Consider the following 16725-nt stretch of genomic DNA (forward strand, 5'->3'; position numbering starts at 1 on the left):
AACCTTAAAGGTCTGCTAATTAGATTGGATTTCACAACACTTTTTAAAAATCAGATTAATCACAGTTTTTTTAAGTAATCATGACTAACCATCATTGGCAATAATTTCTGAAATATGCCCATTTTGACTGTATTTAATTTATAACAGTATTGGATCAGTAGTGGTTCTAACTATGGGCGTCATTCAAGCCAGACTCCTACTAGATAGGATTATCTATATTAGTATGGATTCAAGGCGCCAAATAAACTAAATATGTCAATCAAGCTAAAATATATCCCACAAGTCTAAAAGTCTATGTCAAACACTTCTTCACTTTAGTAGTAGCATAACATCGGAATCACACTTTAAACCGTGTTATTATGAGCAATGAGGGGTGGCGTTCAAAGACGTCATGTAATTAACGGTTGCGCGCGCAATATGAAACCGTGCCAGGTAGGCACTGCGGCGAGTGTCGGCTCAGACTGTTCTCGCGAGAGCATATGTTCACGCGATAACCGAGCCGTATACAGGAAGTTCTTGTAAACAATCAATCGTGTTTGCCGGTACAGCTGCGGTGTTTTTTGTGTGCCTTTTGACTTCATACAATGAGTAAGTACAAAAGTTTATTATTATTAAATTGACCAGAAAGTGCTCCGGCGTCTGTGACGTCTTCGGCGCCCGACAAAAACAATTAGAACCGGATAGGATTCTTTCCTTTTCCTGTACGGCCGCTGCAGCCGGAGTTGCACCACATGGAGTTGGTGTGAGCCTACAAGAGGCATTTTAATCTTACGGAATGCTTCCGGCAGCTGAGATGGAGCCACAATGAATCCAGTATCAGCCCGGGGTTAGGACTCAAAGTAATGTAATTTGAACTACAGTAGTCTGTCATCATAAAATTAGCTGTACAGTCACATTTTTGAGTAATATTTTGACTTGTGAGCGTAAAAAGAAGCCATTCTTTACCTTTAAGCAGTCTTTTAACTAAACAGAATGAAAGGGTCTGTGATTGGCTCGCGACCATCCAGGAAGTACCCTGCCTCTTGCCTGAAGTCGGCTGGGATAGGCTCCAGCATACCTCCCCCAGTGAGTATAAGCGGTACAGGAAATGAATGGATGGACTATGAATGTAATAAAAGTTGCAGTTTTTCCACATTAACTATGTCACAAGTGCTGTATACTGTGTGTGTGTATATATATATATATATATATATATATATATATATATATATATTTAAATTATATTTTTGGCGCCCCCTCTGGTTCACTCAGAAAGTGCCCCATGCCTGAAGGCAGCCTTGTTTTTCAACCATTCATTCATTTTCTACCGCTTATCTTCATGAGGGTCACGGGGGTGCTGGAGCCTATCCCAGCTGTCTTCGTGCAAGAGGCGGGGTACACCCTGGACTGGTGGCCAGCCAATCACAGGGCACATATAGACAAACAACCATTCACACTCACATTCATACCTATGGACAATTTGGAGTTGCCAATTAACCTAGCATGTTTTTTTTGGAATGTGGGAGGAAACCGGATTACCCGGAGAAAACCCACTCAAACCCGCTCTATAAGGCCTTCAGAGTCAGACTACCATCCATACATTTCTCCATCCATAATCCCAGCCTTCTCAGCCAATCAGACGTTTGAAGAATGGCACACTGACAAATGGCTAAAAAAGTGGAATAGTACATGCATACTGTTCATACACTGTAATCTAAAGTGAATACCAATATAAACAAGCTTTCTATTCAGCCCCTTACTATTAAATATGTCATAATTTAGTGTCACTGAAACAGCTTATTAATGTTCACCCAGCTGGAAAAAGTATGCAATATTCAAAAGATAGTCGGTTGCATGCCTGAGTAATTCATAAAGGCAACATGGTGGTTTAGCAAATGATCACTCACAGACCATTTCAATCTCAGGACATAACATTTACTATCCTTTACTAGCCAATGCATGGGTGTCCAAAGTGCGGCCTTGGGGGCCACTTTTAGTCTACAGAAACTCCACACAGAGATGACCAAGGGTAGAATAGAACTCGGGTCACCTAGCTGTGGGAAATTCAATGTATTTTTTTAAAAATAATTTTGATAATGTAAAATATATTGTAATATATATTTTTTCACGACTGAAGCTGGCAGTAGCACTAACATCCTTGACGTCATTTCAGCTACCATGTTTTATAATGAATCCCATAGTCATATTTGAATTGGACTAGATGGTAAGCATGATTACTGTAGTTTTCCTGGTATGTAGCCTATATTAGTGGTTACTGCATATATACAAACACCAGTGTAAACCACAAATCACAATACTCATATACTCTTTCCTGTGAAGTACAGTATGTGCAACCACAGCCACATAACATTTTCATTCCTTGAAGCTTCTTTTCAATCTTCAAACCATAAACAATAGTATTTTTCTGCAAATCAAAACAAGATGCGTGTTATACGTTTGCGTGTTTTTCATCGTCTGCCTTTATATCCAACAGGAGTTTCCGGTTTTGTCAGCACCGGTTTGTTACACATCAAACATCTATTGTGCAATATTACACCGATATTACGTCATTGTCTGACAATAAAAGTGCACGATCATGTTACTGCGGCATCGGATGACATTTGTTTCTCAGCCTTATAGAATTACCCATCATCCTCTTTTTCGGGAATTCCAGCACTGATAATCACAGCCACTGGGCTCTTGGATTGTTTACGTTTTAAAACCAAGCTAATCACGTCATGGTGTTTGTGTCTATACGGAACAATACGCTTAAGCTGAGACTCTTTTCATTTATGGTCCAAATGATCTTGACCAGCCTTTGTGATCAAGAAGGTCTCCTCAGAATCACAGATAATGACTGCCTAACGCCCGGTATGAATAAACAAGTGGCCCACGTTGGGTCTGCGAGAGGTCAATGTGTAAAAATGGACGCATAAACGTAGTGTTTGTTTCTCCACACCGCTTCTGTTGCTTTAAACCAGCACGGTACAGCCACTTGGCCTCCTCACTCAGCTGCGTTTGTACTAAATCAGGGGTCTCAAACTCAATTTACCTGGGGGCCACTGGAACTCGGGTCTGGGTGAGACTGGGCCGCATCAGGTTTTCAAAAAAAAACTACGAAAAATGAATAAACTTTGCTTTGGTTCCGATTTTCTACAAGAAAAGCTCTGATAAAACATTCCACTGTTGTCAAATATCTTATTTTTCTACACAAAATAAGATGAAAAATAAATAAACAAATCAAGAAAAAAGAAAATCAATCAGTAATAAGTAAATATTATTATAATAATAATAATAATAAAACGGCAAATAATAAAAACTTAAGAAACCACATATAGTTGGTGGGTAGACAAATTATTTTTTTCAGATTAAAATTAACAAAGCATTATTAGAGCCCTGTAGACATGACAAAACACGACTATAGTCACATTTATACTTTTTTTATTTACAACATATTGCGCAACTGCAGGGTCTTGAGACACATGCTAACTCGCAAACTCGAGAGCTAGCGACCTAAACGGTAGCCTTCAAGTTATTTCCTTTAAACTTAAATAGCCAAAAACTTACCACTTCCACACGGATAAGGAGGATAACTATTAACAGTTATTTAACCTTTAACATGAACATTAATCAAACGTAATAATTTTTTCTGGGTACATGATACATCATACAGCATCCATATCAAACTTGTGCAGGCCGCACTAACATTAAACTTTCATATCAAGGCGGGGGCCTCAAACTAGTGTCCCACGCCGTGTGTTTGCGACCCCTGATTAACAACACATTGCGCAACTGCAGGGTCTTCAGACACATGCTAACTCGCAAACTAGAGAGCTAGCGACCTAAACGGTAGCCTTCAAGTTATTTCCTTTAAACTTAAATAGCCAAAAACTTACCACTTCCACACGGATAAGGAGGATAACTATTAACAGTTATTTAACCTTTAACATGAACATTAATCAAACGTAATAATTTTTTCTGGGTACATGATACATCATACAGCATCCATATCAAACTTGTGCAGGCCGCACTAACATTAAACTTTCATATCAAGGCGGGGGCCTCAAACTAGTGTCCCACGCCGTGTGTTTGCGACCCCTGATTAACAACACATTGCGCAACTGCAGGGTCTTCAGACACATGCTAACTCGCAAACTAGAGAGCTAGCGACCTAAACGGTAGCCTTCAAGTTATTTCCTTTAAACTTAAATAGCCAAAAACTTACCACTTCCACACGGATAAGGAGGATAACTATTAACAGTTATTTAACCTTTAACATGAACATTAATTAAACGTAATAATTTTTTCTGGGTACATGATACATCATACAGCATCCATATCAAACGTGCGTGGGCCGCACTAACATTAAACGTTCATATCAAGGCGGGGGCCTCAAACTAGTCTCCCATGTGCCACATTTGGCCCGCGGGCCGCGTGTTTGAGTCCCCTGTACTAAATTGTCATGCAAACAAGCTGCATATTAATCACTCCCGAGCGGCTGTGTCCAATCCCATGCAATTGTGATATGAAGCTTTCTCTGTGCTTGCAAGCTAAAACTGAATTTGCAATAAAAAAAAAACAAAAAACTGCTGACCTGGGATCAGGGTGAAGCACTCTGTCTAGACAGCAGCTCCTCTTAATGCCTGCATCCCGGAGAATTCCGAGCCTTTTCTTTGCCTCGTCCGGGAGGCCAACTTATCCAAACCTAGTTCTCACAATTTCCTGACCTTTGTTCTTAGGGCTATCTCATCACTCTCGGAATTAGAATCAAAGTGCGCTTCTCCTATATTGTGACAATGGGGGGAAAATGAGGATGCTAGAAAGTGGATTAAGTCGCAACACAAAGAGAGTCAGACATAGCCAATTGCATGTAAATGAAATATTCTTTTGGAATGCCGTAGATAAATATTTATTAAGTGTGGTTCACATGCATCTCAGTGAGTAAACATGTGACAGGGTGACAATAAAACGGAGACCTCAACATGACATGCTGCCCTCATTATGCTGCAATTAGGCCCTTGATTGTGAAACAATGGTTTGATGAGCGCCCTGGTTCAATGAGACTTCTCTCCAAGTCCCGTGTTCATTCAATTAGTAAACAGGTCTTCCATTCAGGAACCCAAATTTTCCCAAATTCGACACCCCGCTCCCACCCTTTTTTTCCCCCTGGATTCTGCCCTTAGACTCCAGCGTCCCAACATTGGGTCTTGGCACGTCGGAACATTCAGAACAAACGAGACTCCTCCCCCAACTTAGTCCTACCCCCCATACACACCCATTTGATTGTGATTGACAGCGTCTTTGTTCCATTGTGGGGAGCTGTCGCCTCTGATGAAGACACATACGCAGAGCAGAGGAGCTCGCAAACAACACGTCTGCAACCAGTTGCATTGTCGTCCCAACCGTGGGGACCACGGTGAGACCTGGAAAGGTGCTACCGGATGTCGCAGACAAAACAAAAAGTCCAAATTCCTTGTCTGACGGTCTCAAAATAGGGGGGGGGAGCCAGCTGCTGGAGGGAGTTCTGGGGCCTCGGCAATGCGTCTGAGGAGGCCGTCATTAGGGCTCGCCCCTCCTCGGGGATGGGAACCAGGTCACATTCTCTCACACGGCACAAAGCGGGGTGTATGCACGAGAAGGGCGGGGGGCGCAAGGGAGGGTTTTTTGATGGGTAGCAGGCCATGACCTCTTTATATCCATCAACAGATCACTAACTTGGCCCATAGTTGTGCACATAAAATGTATTCACACACACACATACACACACACACACACGCATGCTAATGGGCACACGGACGAACATGCAAATGCAAACACTTCACTCTGCGTGAGGCCTCGTCGCCGAAAACTTAACATTTATGCACCTGTCACATTAAAGTGTTTTATCAAGGCACTATTTATATCATAGTTTATTTCAATATGTCACCTTTCAACGTCTCGATACTTACAATAATTTAAATTATTTATTTAGGTTACTGCAAATCCAATCAATTTAATAAACTTGAACATTGAACACCTGACCATGAAAATACTGAATTTACCTGTTATTTACCCTCGTCTGTATATTATATTTTTTCTTATCTTGATTGATTAGTTTAATATATGTTTTATTGTTATTGTTTCTCATGTAATATTTACATTTTCAGTTTACTGGAGTGTTTTAATTATTTTTTTCAATTGTTTTTATTTTATTTTTTGTTTTATCATTATCATAAACTGTGTTAACTGTCTGCGTCATTTGTAAAAAAAAAATCATGTTTCTACTATTATTAGTCATTATTTTAAAAAATTAACTCTATTTCTTATTTTTTTAAAGGAATGAGTTCAACGGAGTGGCGAAAAAGGCTGAGAAATACTGCCATCTATCGGTGAGTAAGACGCATCGCATCCACTCTCCACCGCATCAACTGCTCTACCGCAAAAAATGGATCACTTTAATATGGTAAATCAGATTGGAATTTATTTAAAAATTCAGTCTAACAAATAAGAGGATATATGGCCTACCCTTAAGAAGCCTCGAGAAGCAACAAAAATGATCAAAAAGATTAAAAATTAAACATTTGAACAGCAGTTATGACAACAAAGGTGATAATAGATAATAAGATTTACTCTTCCTGATGTGGAAGACAATGTTCGACAATTATGTCTTTTAATATTATTATTTTTGCATCACTCTCTTTGAGTTGTGCTTTCCTGTGTGTCCTTTGTGGGGACATTTGTGCGTTTCCTAAAGTTCATGCCAAACTGCACTGCTGTCCTTTTTTTTCAAATTAAATATATTTCTGTATCTGTGCATGAACTGTACACTGTTGGATGTTGTCAATGGAGAAGGTGCCTCCTTAGGAGTAATTACTGGTTCCTGGAGGAGGTGGTTTGGGGGGAGACCAGGGGGGGACAGGTTAATTAGGCGATACAGTGCGTCGACGCAGGCAGCTGCACGTCAGGCACTTGAGGATGCTCATGGTGATGTGCATGAGAGGTCCCAAATTAAAGAGCAGGTTGTAGAAGGTGTTGACCGACAGGCCGCCCGTCTCGTCGGCATACTTTAAGGCCACGATGGGAGTGTACAGGCTGTTGGTCAGATTCCTGAAACGAGGGCTGCTCGACTCGATAACCTTTTTAGTGCACTGGAAAGACACGAGAAGCAACATCGAAAAGTTCAAGTTTTGCATCGCTAACAATCAAAAGAAGATGCTTACTTACTTTGGCTATGTCCTCCGGCGTCTGACCCATGGCTTCAAAAATGTCTATCGATGACGGCAGGTAAACGTCCTTAAAATAACGAACCGTGTCAGCGTCCACTCCCGGATACTCCATTTTTGCCACGTCCTCCATCATCTTTGTCTCAAACTCTGTGTGCACCGGGCCAGGCTCAATCATTGACAACCTGAAAGAAAGCCCGGATACTTCAAAATTCAATATTATTTAATATTGCTATTAATAATGTATATTAATATAATAATAATAATAATAATACAATATTAATTAAATTAATTGATATGAATAATATTGTTATATAATATTATTATTAATATTATTCATTCATTTTCTACCGCTTTTCCTCACGAGGGTCGTGGGGGGTGCTGGAGCCTATCCCAGCTGTCTTCGAGCAAAAGGCGGAGTACACACTGGACTGGTTGCCAGCCAATCACAGGGCACATATAGACAAACAACCATTCACACTCACATTCATACCTATGGACAATTTGGAGTCGCCAATTAACCTAGCATGTTTTTGGAATGTGGGAGGAAACCAGAGTACCCGGAGAAAACCCACGCATGCACGGGGAGAACATGCAAACTCCGCACAAAGATGGCCGAGGGTGGAATTGAACCCAGGTTCAATACATGAAAATGATCATGCAAAAAACAATGCAGCCAAAGTCAAGGCCATATAGTAAAAATGTTTCAGCAACGAGTATATTTTCTAATTCCTCATGAAATAATAGTTTAAGAGGCTGCATCGCGGGCTTCACAGGTAGGAGACCCGAGTTCGATTCCACCCTCGGCCATCTCTGTGTAGAGTTTGCATGTTGTGTGGGTTTTCTCCGGGTACTCCGGTTTCCTCCCACATTCCAAAAACATGCTAGGTTAATTGGCGACTCCAAATTGTCCATAGGTATGAATGTGAGTGTGAATGGTTGTTTGTCTATATGTGCCCTGTGATTGGCTGGCCACCAGTCCAGGGTGTAACCCGCTCTCTCGTCCGAAGCGACTTAATGGTCACCCCTTGCTCTACAAGATGACAGTAGCTGTAGTATCAACAATCAATTTCTCAATGATGTATCTTGTATCTTGTATCATTACCTGACATTGAACTTCATGAGCTGCACTGCCATGCTCTCACAGAAGCCCTCCATGGCAAACTTGGAGGCGGCATAAACGTCATTGAACACCACTCCTGGTGCAGGAAAAAATGACATTACACTGTTTAGTGAATCATTACACTTTCGCTTTGTCAAGTTAACACAGTGTTTTTTCTTGTTGACTCCTTTTTACACTTGCATGACAATAAAATATGTCAAAATATTACTTTTATGGGACAACAGTTTGACCCTGGAACAGATTATTTTGGAAAAGTTCCTTACAAATTGTGTGTAAGTGCGAAGTGGTGTTGTCACCAAGCCAAAAATGAATTGTAAATGCATCACAGCATATCATAGCAATCCCCAGATAGCACCCCTTATTGGAAGCGAGTAACACAGAATCGCTGAGTACATTTTCCGGCAATGGCATCCTACCCTGAAGCCCCATGACGCTGCTCATGACCACAATGTGTCCGGATCGCCTCGTCTTCATGTCGGGCATCACCTCTTTAATCAATCGCACGACTCCGAAGAAGTTGGTCTCGAAAACCCGCTTCATCTCGTCTATGCTGATGCTCTCCACGGGGCCCAGCAAGCCCACACCTGCGTTGTTAACTGAGAGAGACAATTATTATTATTAAACAGAGTATTTGAGCCTGTGGCTTTACTCTATGCTGCCACCAGAGGTCAGTGTGGGACAACAACAACAACAAACGCACCAGAAAAGTGTGATGCAATATCAGGCTTTGGCAAGAGGTCTCCTTGAGTAATTAGGTGAAAGGGGGTAGGACTTTGAACAAGATGCAAGTAGGGTTTTTAAACAAAACCTTTATACAGACTTAAGTCCCAACACTTGACCCCAAAAAGAATTTATATTTAGTCAAGCTTTAGTATGACACAAGCACACAATGCTTATTAATGCTTACTGTGGGTGATTATTATTCACGTGTGTACAGTACCAGGCAATCATTGGGGAGGGGGGGGGGGCTTTATTTGAACAGTGCATTAAACTGTGTATTGTTTTGTCATTTTCCCACAAATAAATAATGATAGTTACTTTAAATTATATATATATTACAATTTAATACGATAAATACTCCCATCTAGCTCACTGTCGTCTGCAACTTCTGCTTTACAGATGCCATGTCTGCATGTCTTTTGATTACATTTCAGGACTACTTGTTAGTAATTGAAACGTACATACATAAATATGTCAATTTCACACTCCCGCTAGCTTCATGTTGATGTTCTCCTCTGCTTTTGGATCAACATTTGCAACAAGAGTGATTGTTGTGATTATTCATTCATTCATTTTCTACCGCTTTTTCCTCACGAGGGTCGCAGGGGGTGCTGGAGCCTATCCCAGCTGTCTTCGGGCAAGAGGCGGGGTACACCCTGGACTGGTCGCCAGCCAATCACAGGGCACATATAGACAAACAACCATTCACACTCACATTCATACCTATGGACAATTTGGAGTCACTAATTAACCTAGCATGTTTTTGGAATGTGGGAGGAAACCGGAGTACCCGGAGAAAACCCACGCATGCACGGGGAGAACATGCAAACTCCACACAGAGATGGCCGAGGGTGGAATTGAACCCTGGTCTGCGTGCTAACCATTGTTGTGATTACTAATTTTAATACGCCTCACACACTTATTAAACACATTTTAAAGTATAACATGTGGAGGTTGCACAGTGGTCAAGTGGTTAGCACGCAGGCCACACAGCTAGGAGACCCGAGTTCAATTCCACTTTTGGCCATCTATGTGTGGCGTTTACATGTTCTCCCCGTGCATGCGTGGGTTTCCTACCACATTCCAAAAACATGCTAGGTTAATTAGCGACTAGGTATGAATTTGAGTGTGAATGGTTGTTTGTCTATATGTGCCCTGAGATTGGCTGGCGACCAGTCCAGGGTGTACCCCGGCCTCTCGCCCGAGGACAGCTGGGATAGGCTCCAGCACCTTGTGAGGATAAGCGGTTGATAAACAGATGGAATCATAGTCATGATGTAGAAGTTACATGGAAGCTTTACTTTTGCATCTCACAGCAACTATGGTGTGTTCAATGGCGGGCAGGCCAAGTGCGAAATCTCAATGCTTCCCGAAGAAACATTATTATAAAGACATAAACAAAGTTGTGGTACATGTATGCTGTACATTATCACATACTGCTATTTATAAATCATGACCGACTTAGTATTATTATTTTGGTGGGAAAAATAAATGATTTATGGACCAAAAATGTATGAGGTATGACTGCTGAATTGCAGATATGCATGGATGCGCTGTAGTATATTATAGGTAGCTCATGCATGCTATGCAATGCGAGCCTCCTCCACTCACTCAAGATATCAATATGGCGGTCCTTAATGTTGTCGATGCACTGCTTGACTGACTCGTCGCTGCACACATCGAGCGGTAGCAACACCAGGTTCTTCCCGTATGTGTCACCCGCCGCCTCCACTAGCTTGGTCTTCTTTTTCAGATCCCGCATGGTCGCAATGACTAAGGAGAGGACACAGAAAAAAGTTATTTAGACTCTAGCTGCATATTATAATAATATACATATAGTTCAATGAATCCCTCTCAAATGTCCGCTTTATCGTCTTCATTTTCTGATGCTGATCTAGCTAATGTTCAACGTAGTTCAAACCCGACTGACCAACAAAACCACTGACACTTTGATCCGAGAGGCCACCGTCATGTGACTTCCTCAACATACACACACTAAAAGTAGTCTCAAAGTCAGCCAGCCATGCAGGTCAAAGTTCCTGCGACAGCCACACCTCACAGGCCACAGAGCTGATTCCGTTTGAACTTTAACCGCCGGGGTCACATTAGCCCACAAAAGTGATTAGCGACGGCGTTAAGTGTCGTTATCATACACAATGTCACAGTGCTAACCCAATCCGAGGTAAACAAACCAGTCGCTCTTGAGTAATGATACTAACTGATACTTGATACCGCAAAACGAAACATTAAGAGGTCGCCTACAGCCATAGCTGTTAAAGCCAGTGTGTACTATTATACAATAACGAAGCCTTCTGCATTACGGCTAACCGTTTGCAAGTCTGGGTGAAGGAGCGAACAAGAGAGCCATTGTTCTCCTCACTGTTGGGTCGCTCGAACATTCTTGAAGGAACCACAGAGCATTCTGTGCACAACACTAGTCTTTCTGGGCTTAGGAACTCATGCAATATTTAATCTGCTTTCCCCAAAGGTTCTTAAAAAAAGATTGGGTCACCTCCATTGCTTGTAGGCTCAAGGTTACGGTGTGGAAAAACGGCACCCTAGGGAACCATGGATGTGGTACTACAAAAATACATTGGATAATAGTGTTACCTTAGCAACATTTTTGGTTGAATATAATTATACATAATAAGACTAATGTACTGTATTCATCCATGACCTCGCTGAGGGTAGAGTTTATATAACTAGTAATTATAATTCCTTCAGAAATGTTGCACAATTATAATACCTACCTGTCAAAAAGACATCAAACCCAGCGTTGTAGCGTTGGTATGTGATTGATAACCGAACCCGGGGAGACAGAGACTTCTCCATTGCTGCCCCCCACCCTCTGGAACTTTTTGCCCCATTCACTCCGTGCTTGCCCTGACCTTCCCTTGGTCAAAAAACAACTCAAAACCCACCTGTTTAATTCCGTTTTTAATGTCTAACTGTTTTAGCTCTGAATGAATGTATGGATATTGTATTTTAATGCATCTTTTACTCTGTTTTTATTCAACTCTATTTTTATCTACTGTAAAACGTCTTTCAGTACTCTGAAAAGTGATATACAAATAAAATGTATTATTATTTATTATTATTATAAGTGACCACAACAGAGCTTATCTGTATTGGTCCGGTTAGAAACATTCATTCATTAATTTTCTACCGCTTTTCCTCACGAGGGTCGCGGGTGGTGCTGGAGCCTATCCCAGCTGTCTTCGGGCAAGAGGCGGTATACACCCTGGACTGGTGGCCAGCCAATCACAGGGCACATATAGACAAACAACCATTCACACTCACATTCATACCTATGGACAATTTGGAGTCGCCAATTAACCTAGCATGTTTTTGGAATGTGGGAGGAAACCGGAGTACCCGGAGAAAACCCACGCATGCACAGGGAGAACATGCAAACTCCACACAGAGATGGCCGAGGGTGGAATTGAACCCTGGTCTCCTAGCTAGTGAGGTCTGCGTGCCATGCAGCGTCTAACTTTTTATACCCGACTGCTAGCTCTGAATGAAAGTATGGATATTGTATTTTAATGCATCTTTTACTTTTTATTCAACTCTATTTTTATTTCTTTTTATGTACTGTAAAGCGTCTTTGAGTACTCGGAAAAGCGCTATACAAATAAAATGTATTATAATTTATTATTATTATTATTATTATTATAAGTGACCACAACAGAGCTTATCTGTATTGTTCCTGTTTGAAACAATTAGTCATAAAAATACATATAAAAGTTAAAAATACATATAAGATACATATATACATATAGTAAAATACATATATATATATTTTTTTAATTACAAACAAAGCTATGGCATCATAAAATAATAATGCACTGTTTTTAGGATGCAACACAACAAATCTAGTCCAAGAGCCTCTATGTGACAGGTGCACGCTGTTGTTTTTTAGGACCTATACTGCAACAATGCTGGTCAAACAATGGAAATGGAATCGAACAAAAGGAGCTACTGCATAAAACGCTAGCCAATACATTAATGACAGGAGTGACAGTATGTTTTTAAGGGACCTACTACAAGGGCCTTGGTCTTTTGGTGATTGACATCACAGAATTATGTCGTACAATTGACTGCCTACAGTCAATCAAGAATTATATTATCTTATCTTATCGGAGCTCCGATCTTGGCCAATGCCATGACATCATCATTGCCCACAGTCTCCACTTTAATGAAGAGACGTCAAGGCCCGACAAGTATGAACGCTTGACGCCTCACCTCCAAAGTCAACAAGAGACGAGCCCACCATCGCCTCCAATGAAGACTTCAAACAGGGGGGGTCCCCTGCTTTGGAGTGAACTCTCTGCTTGTACAGGTCTCAAACTTTGTCCCCCTCCCTCTTTCAGCAGTGGTTGAAGGGTCTGGGGGACTGCAGGCCCATTAGACACGGCACTAAACCCGGAGCAGGCGGTCCACACACAATAGTGAGCGATAAAAGGGGGTCTTTGTGCCGGAGAAGTCACTTGAAAGAGAAGTGACAAGGCTCCTTTTATGATGGTGGCCTGAACCCCCCCCCCCCCCTTTTTGGAAACTGGGCTTTCTCATGATAATGCTTCAAACACAACACAAAACAGGGGAGGAGGAGGGTGACTGATTCCCAACCCAAAAAAAGGGATATGGATACCATATCAGTGAGCTTTAGCCGCGTCAGGACGTTCGGGAGTTAAAGTGCGTAAAAGGAGGATCGGTGCCACGGCGCAGCTCCGCTGGGGGACCAAAAAAAAAAAAGTCAACACGGACTAGTTTTCCCACTAAAGCCTTCTGAGAAAAGGGGGGGAAAAATGTCGAAAACTTTACCATGGTAACGCTTCTTCTCATCTTTGGCCAGCGTGACGGCGATCCGCAGGCCGATGCCGGAGGAGCAGCCGGTGATCAGCACGACTTTCTGGCCGCCGTTCGCCATGATGAGTGCGGGGTAAGACGCCGTGCAAAGACTCGCTGCGCTCCTCGGCTCCTCCGGATGCTCCGCTGCTCGGGCTGCGGACTAAAAGCGGATCACCACTGCGGCCATGTGAGCGTCTAATGCGGTCACATGCTCCCAGCAGATGATCGCGTACGGCCCCCCCTTCCTGTTTTTTTCCCACTTTTAAACTTATTAAATAAACTTAAATCCTTTAAGCAAAAGTAGCGTGTGAGGGCGTGCGTGTGCGTACGTGCGCGCTACCGAGGGGGGCAGTGCTTATGTGATTACCAAGCTGGACACAATGTAACACACTTTTTCTTTTTTTTTTTTTTTTACAGTGTTGACACTTTGTTTTTGTTTGTAGCTAACACTTCCGGTTTGCTACAAATACACTTTCAATACCCACTTATGAATATTTATTCTTTAATATGAACAAAAACTTAATTAAAGCTCTTTAGATGTTAATTAGTTCCATAAAAATGATAAAATATTCAACTTACCTGCCAAACTGTACCTATTTTTTACACTATTCAACTAACTTGTGTTGAATAACTCGCAGTCACTAAATACCTTGGCATGTGCTGCCATCTAATGGTAAAAAGGTGTAGCACAGCCCAGGCTTGATAAAAGCATTGGTGTATATATATCATTAATTAAATAATCATACATAATTTAAACTCACAAATGACAAATACCACGGAGATTATCAGTAGTACAGTAGATGTTTTGACTTTTTTTTTCCCCCTGCTGAGGCGGGCCGTCAACTGAGGGGCCGTGATTGATGTTGACAGGGGTCAAAGTGCGTCAGATAACATCTCAAACAGACTCGCTGCTACTTCTACCACTGAAAGGTCAAAGTGCGAGAACCTGCTGTGCTTTTTGGCTACATGAGGTGATGTACTGTGTCGGATGGATGGATGACTGTGCAGTCGCTCTCCCCAACATTAGCTACGCACCTGATCATTTAACACTATGATCATTATTCTTATTGATTCGCAGGAAGGGTATATATATATATATACACATATTCACATGTATGTGTGTATATGTGTGTATGCATGTATACACATGTATGTATGTATATGTGTGTATGTATGTATACACTTGTATGTATATATATACACATGTATGTATATATGTTTGTGTGTGTGTGTGTGTGTATATATATACATATATATACACACCTTTACACAGTGCAGTCACCTTTACACTCGTATTACCCAATATAGTACACAAAATAAATGTAAATAAGCCATTTAAGGCTGCACAGGGATCGAGTGGTTAGCGCGCAGGCCTCACAGCTAGGGGACCCATGTTCAATTCCACCCTCGGCCATCTCTGTGTGGAGTTTGCATGTTCTCCCCGTGCATGCGTGGGTTTTCTCTGGGTACTCCGGTTTCCTCCCACATTCCAAAAACATGCTAGGTTAATTGGCGACTCCAAATTGTTGACTGACTGACAAAGCTGACTTTGGGCAAGAGGCGGGGTACACCCTGGACTGGTGGCCAGCCAAGCACAGGGTACATATAGACAAACAACCATTCACACTCACATTCATACCTATGGACAATTTGGAGTCGCCAATTAACCTAGCATGTTTTTGGAATGTGGGAGGGAAACCGGAGTACCCGGAGACAGCATTGTAAACTAAATAAATAAATCAGGCTTCACTTCACATCCAGCCCGGATTGAAACACTTAGCGGGCCCCTGAGCCATTGTTTGCCCACCCCTGCCTTAATGTTATGTTATGCTGTATGTGATATATGGCATCTGTTACTTATGGATAAGTGCAGAGTTGCAGTATATATGTAAAAATTGGATAAAGCATCGCTTTTTTTAACTGTCTCAATTCCAGCATCAAGACTATTGTTGAGCTTGGTTTAAAATAGTTGAAAAATACTAATAAGTGAAAAGACAATTACTAATCCACGCACATCACCAAGACCACAATGCCCTCCCTATTTCTTTTTCCTGACCTTTCCTGCATCTTAAATGGTGTGAAGCATCAAGGTTGTACTCGGTCACAGCAGGAGATTTGTAAAGGACACAGTACGAAGGCCGGGAGATGTTTACGTGCTCCGAGGGTGAAAGCAGCCTGCTCTGTTGGGGAGCAGCTGCTCTCTTCAGTCAGAACTCTGAAAGGAGATATTTTCACCAACCCCGCTGATGCATCGATGGCGACCACACGAAGTAACAGCATCACACCGACAGTGGTGGCGAAACCAGTCAAGCCTCAATCGTTCAATTCAACAGAAATATGTAATAAAATGGATTTTTTTCCCCCAACAAAATATTATCACGACAACAAAAGGCAGATTGTCAGCTTACAAGAAGCTTTGGCTTCATTTCCTCTTAAAGCTGACTGACATCTGCTTTTGCAAATCCATACAACACCTTCACACTTGGATATTCAACATATAATTGGATTTTCCAGCTCGGCTGTGGGACTTTTGAGGGATGCTGCCAAAATTTCAAAGAAGGAAGTGAAGTGAGGACATAATGCTCGTTACATTCATAGCAATATCCGGATATGGCAAAAAAAAATATGCTCCCTAGGGATGACAATTAACTACGTTTCCTTAATTGACTTCAATTATCAGTAAAAGTAGCTCCCAATTAAATGTGTTGAGCTTTTGTTATATCGCTCTCTGATTGTTCTGAACTCCTGTTTTAATGCCAGTGTAACTACTTGATGCGATTTACACAGCAAACTAGGTGAGACCACATTTTGCCTCATTTGCTTCAACGTTAATCAATTCCACACAATCAA

The 16725-nt window shown here is 41.7% G+C and overlaps 2 protein-coding genes across 5 annotated transcripts in view; one reads left to right on the plus strand and one right to left on the minus strand.

Moving 5' to 3' along the window:
- Nucleotides 1-16725, plus strand: part of col5a3a (collagen, type V, alpha 3a) — a 168148-nt gene that overhangs the window by 72805 nt on the left and 78618 nt on the right. Inside the window, exons 1-3 of one of the 3 annotated variants that reach the window (XM_058050243.1) lie at nt 475-588; nt 6296-6347; nt 13880-13966. The gene's annotated coding sequence lies outside the window, so the exon portion shown is untranslated. Of the gene's footprint in view, nt 1-474; nt 589-6295; nt 6348-13879; nt 13967-16725 lie in introns of those variants that run through there. The other 2 variants (XM_058050242.1, XM_058050244.1) reach the window with 2 other exon arrangements.
- Nucleotides 3550-14208, minus strand: rdh8a (retinol dehydrogenase 8a). Of its 2 annotated transcripts, XM_058050296.1 has the most exons (7): nt 13849-14208; nt 13676-13757; nt 10636-10797; nt 8721-8900; nt 8287-8380; nt 7183-7366; nt 3550-7106 (listed from the first exon to the last, which is right to left on the minus strand). In XM_058050296.1, exons 3-7 carry the CDS (start codon nt 10784-10786, stop codon nt 6879-6881), a joined length of 837 nt encoding a protein of 278 aa, XP_057906279.1. In that variant the 5' UTR covers nt 10787-10797; nt 13676-13757; nt 13849-14208; the 3' UTR covers nt 3550-6878. The 2 variants fall into 2 exon arrangements, with proteins under 2 accessions (XP_057906279.1, XP_057906278.1); XM_058050295.1 differs by lacking the exon at nt 13676-13757 and having other exon boundaries at nt 13849-14207.

This window comes from Doryrhamphus excisus, chromosome 15, assembly GCF_030265055.1.
Source record: "Doryrhamphus excisus isolate RoL2022-K1 chromosome 15, RoL_Dexc_1.0, whole genome shotgun sequence".
Taxonomy (NCBI): domain Eukaryota; kingdom Metazoa; phylum Chordata; class Actinopteri; order Syngnathiformes; family Syngnathidae; genus Doryrhamphus; species Doryrhamphus excisus.

What these genes read in the sequence shown, in the direction of transcription:
- rdh8a (XM_058050295.1), bottom strand. Translation starts at nt 13,954, where the DNA reads ATGGCGAACGGCGGCCAGAAAGTCGTGCTGATCACCGGCTGCTCCTCC. An exon ending in CCGCCATATTGATATCTTGA is followed by an intron (nt 8,901 to 10,635) that starts GTGAGTGGAGGA and finishes TGTCTCTCTCAG; the next exon opens with TTAACAACGCAGGTGTGGGC. An exon ending in CAGCGTCATGGGGCTTCAGG is followed by an intron (nt 8,381 to 8,720) that starts GTAGGATGCCAT and finishes TTCCTGCACCAG; the next exon opens with GAGTGGTGTTCAATGACGTT.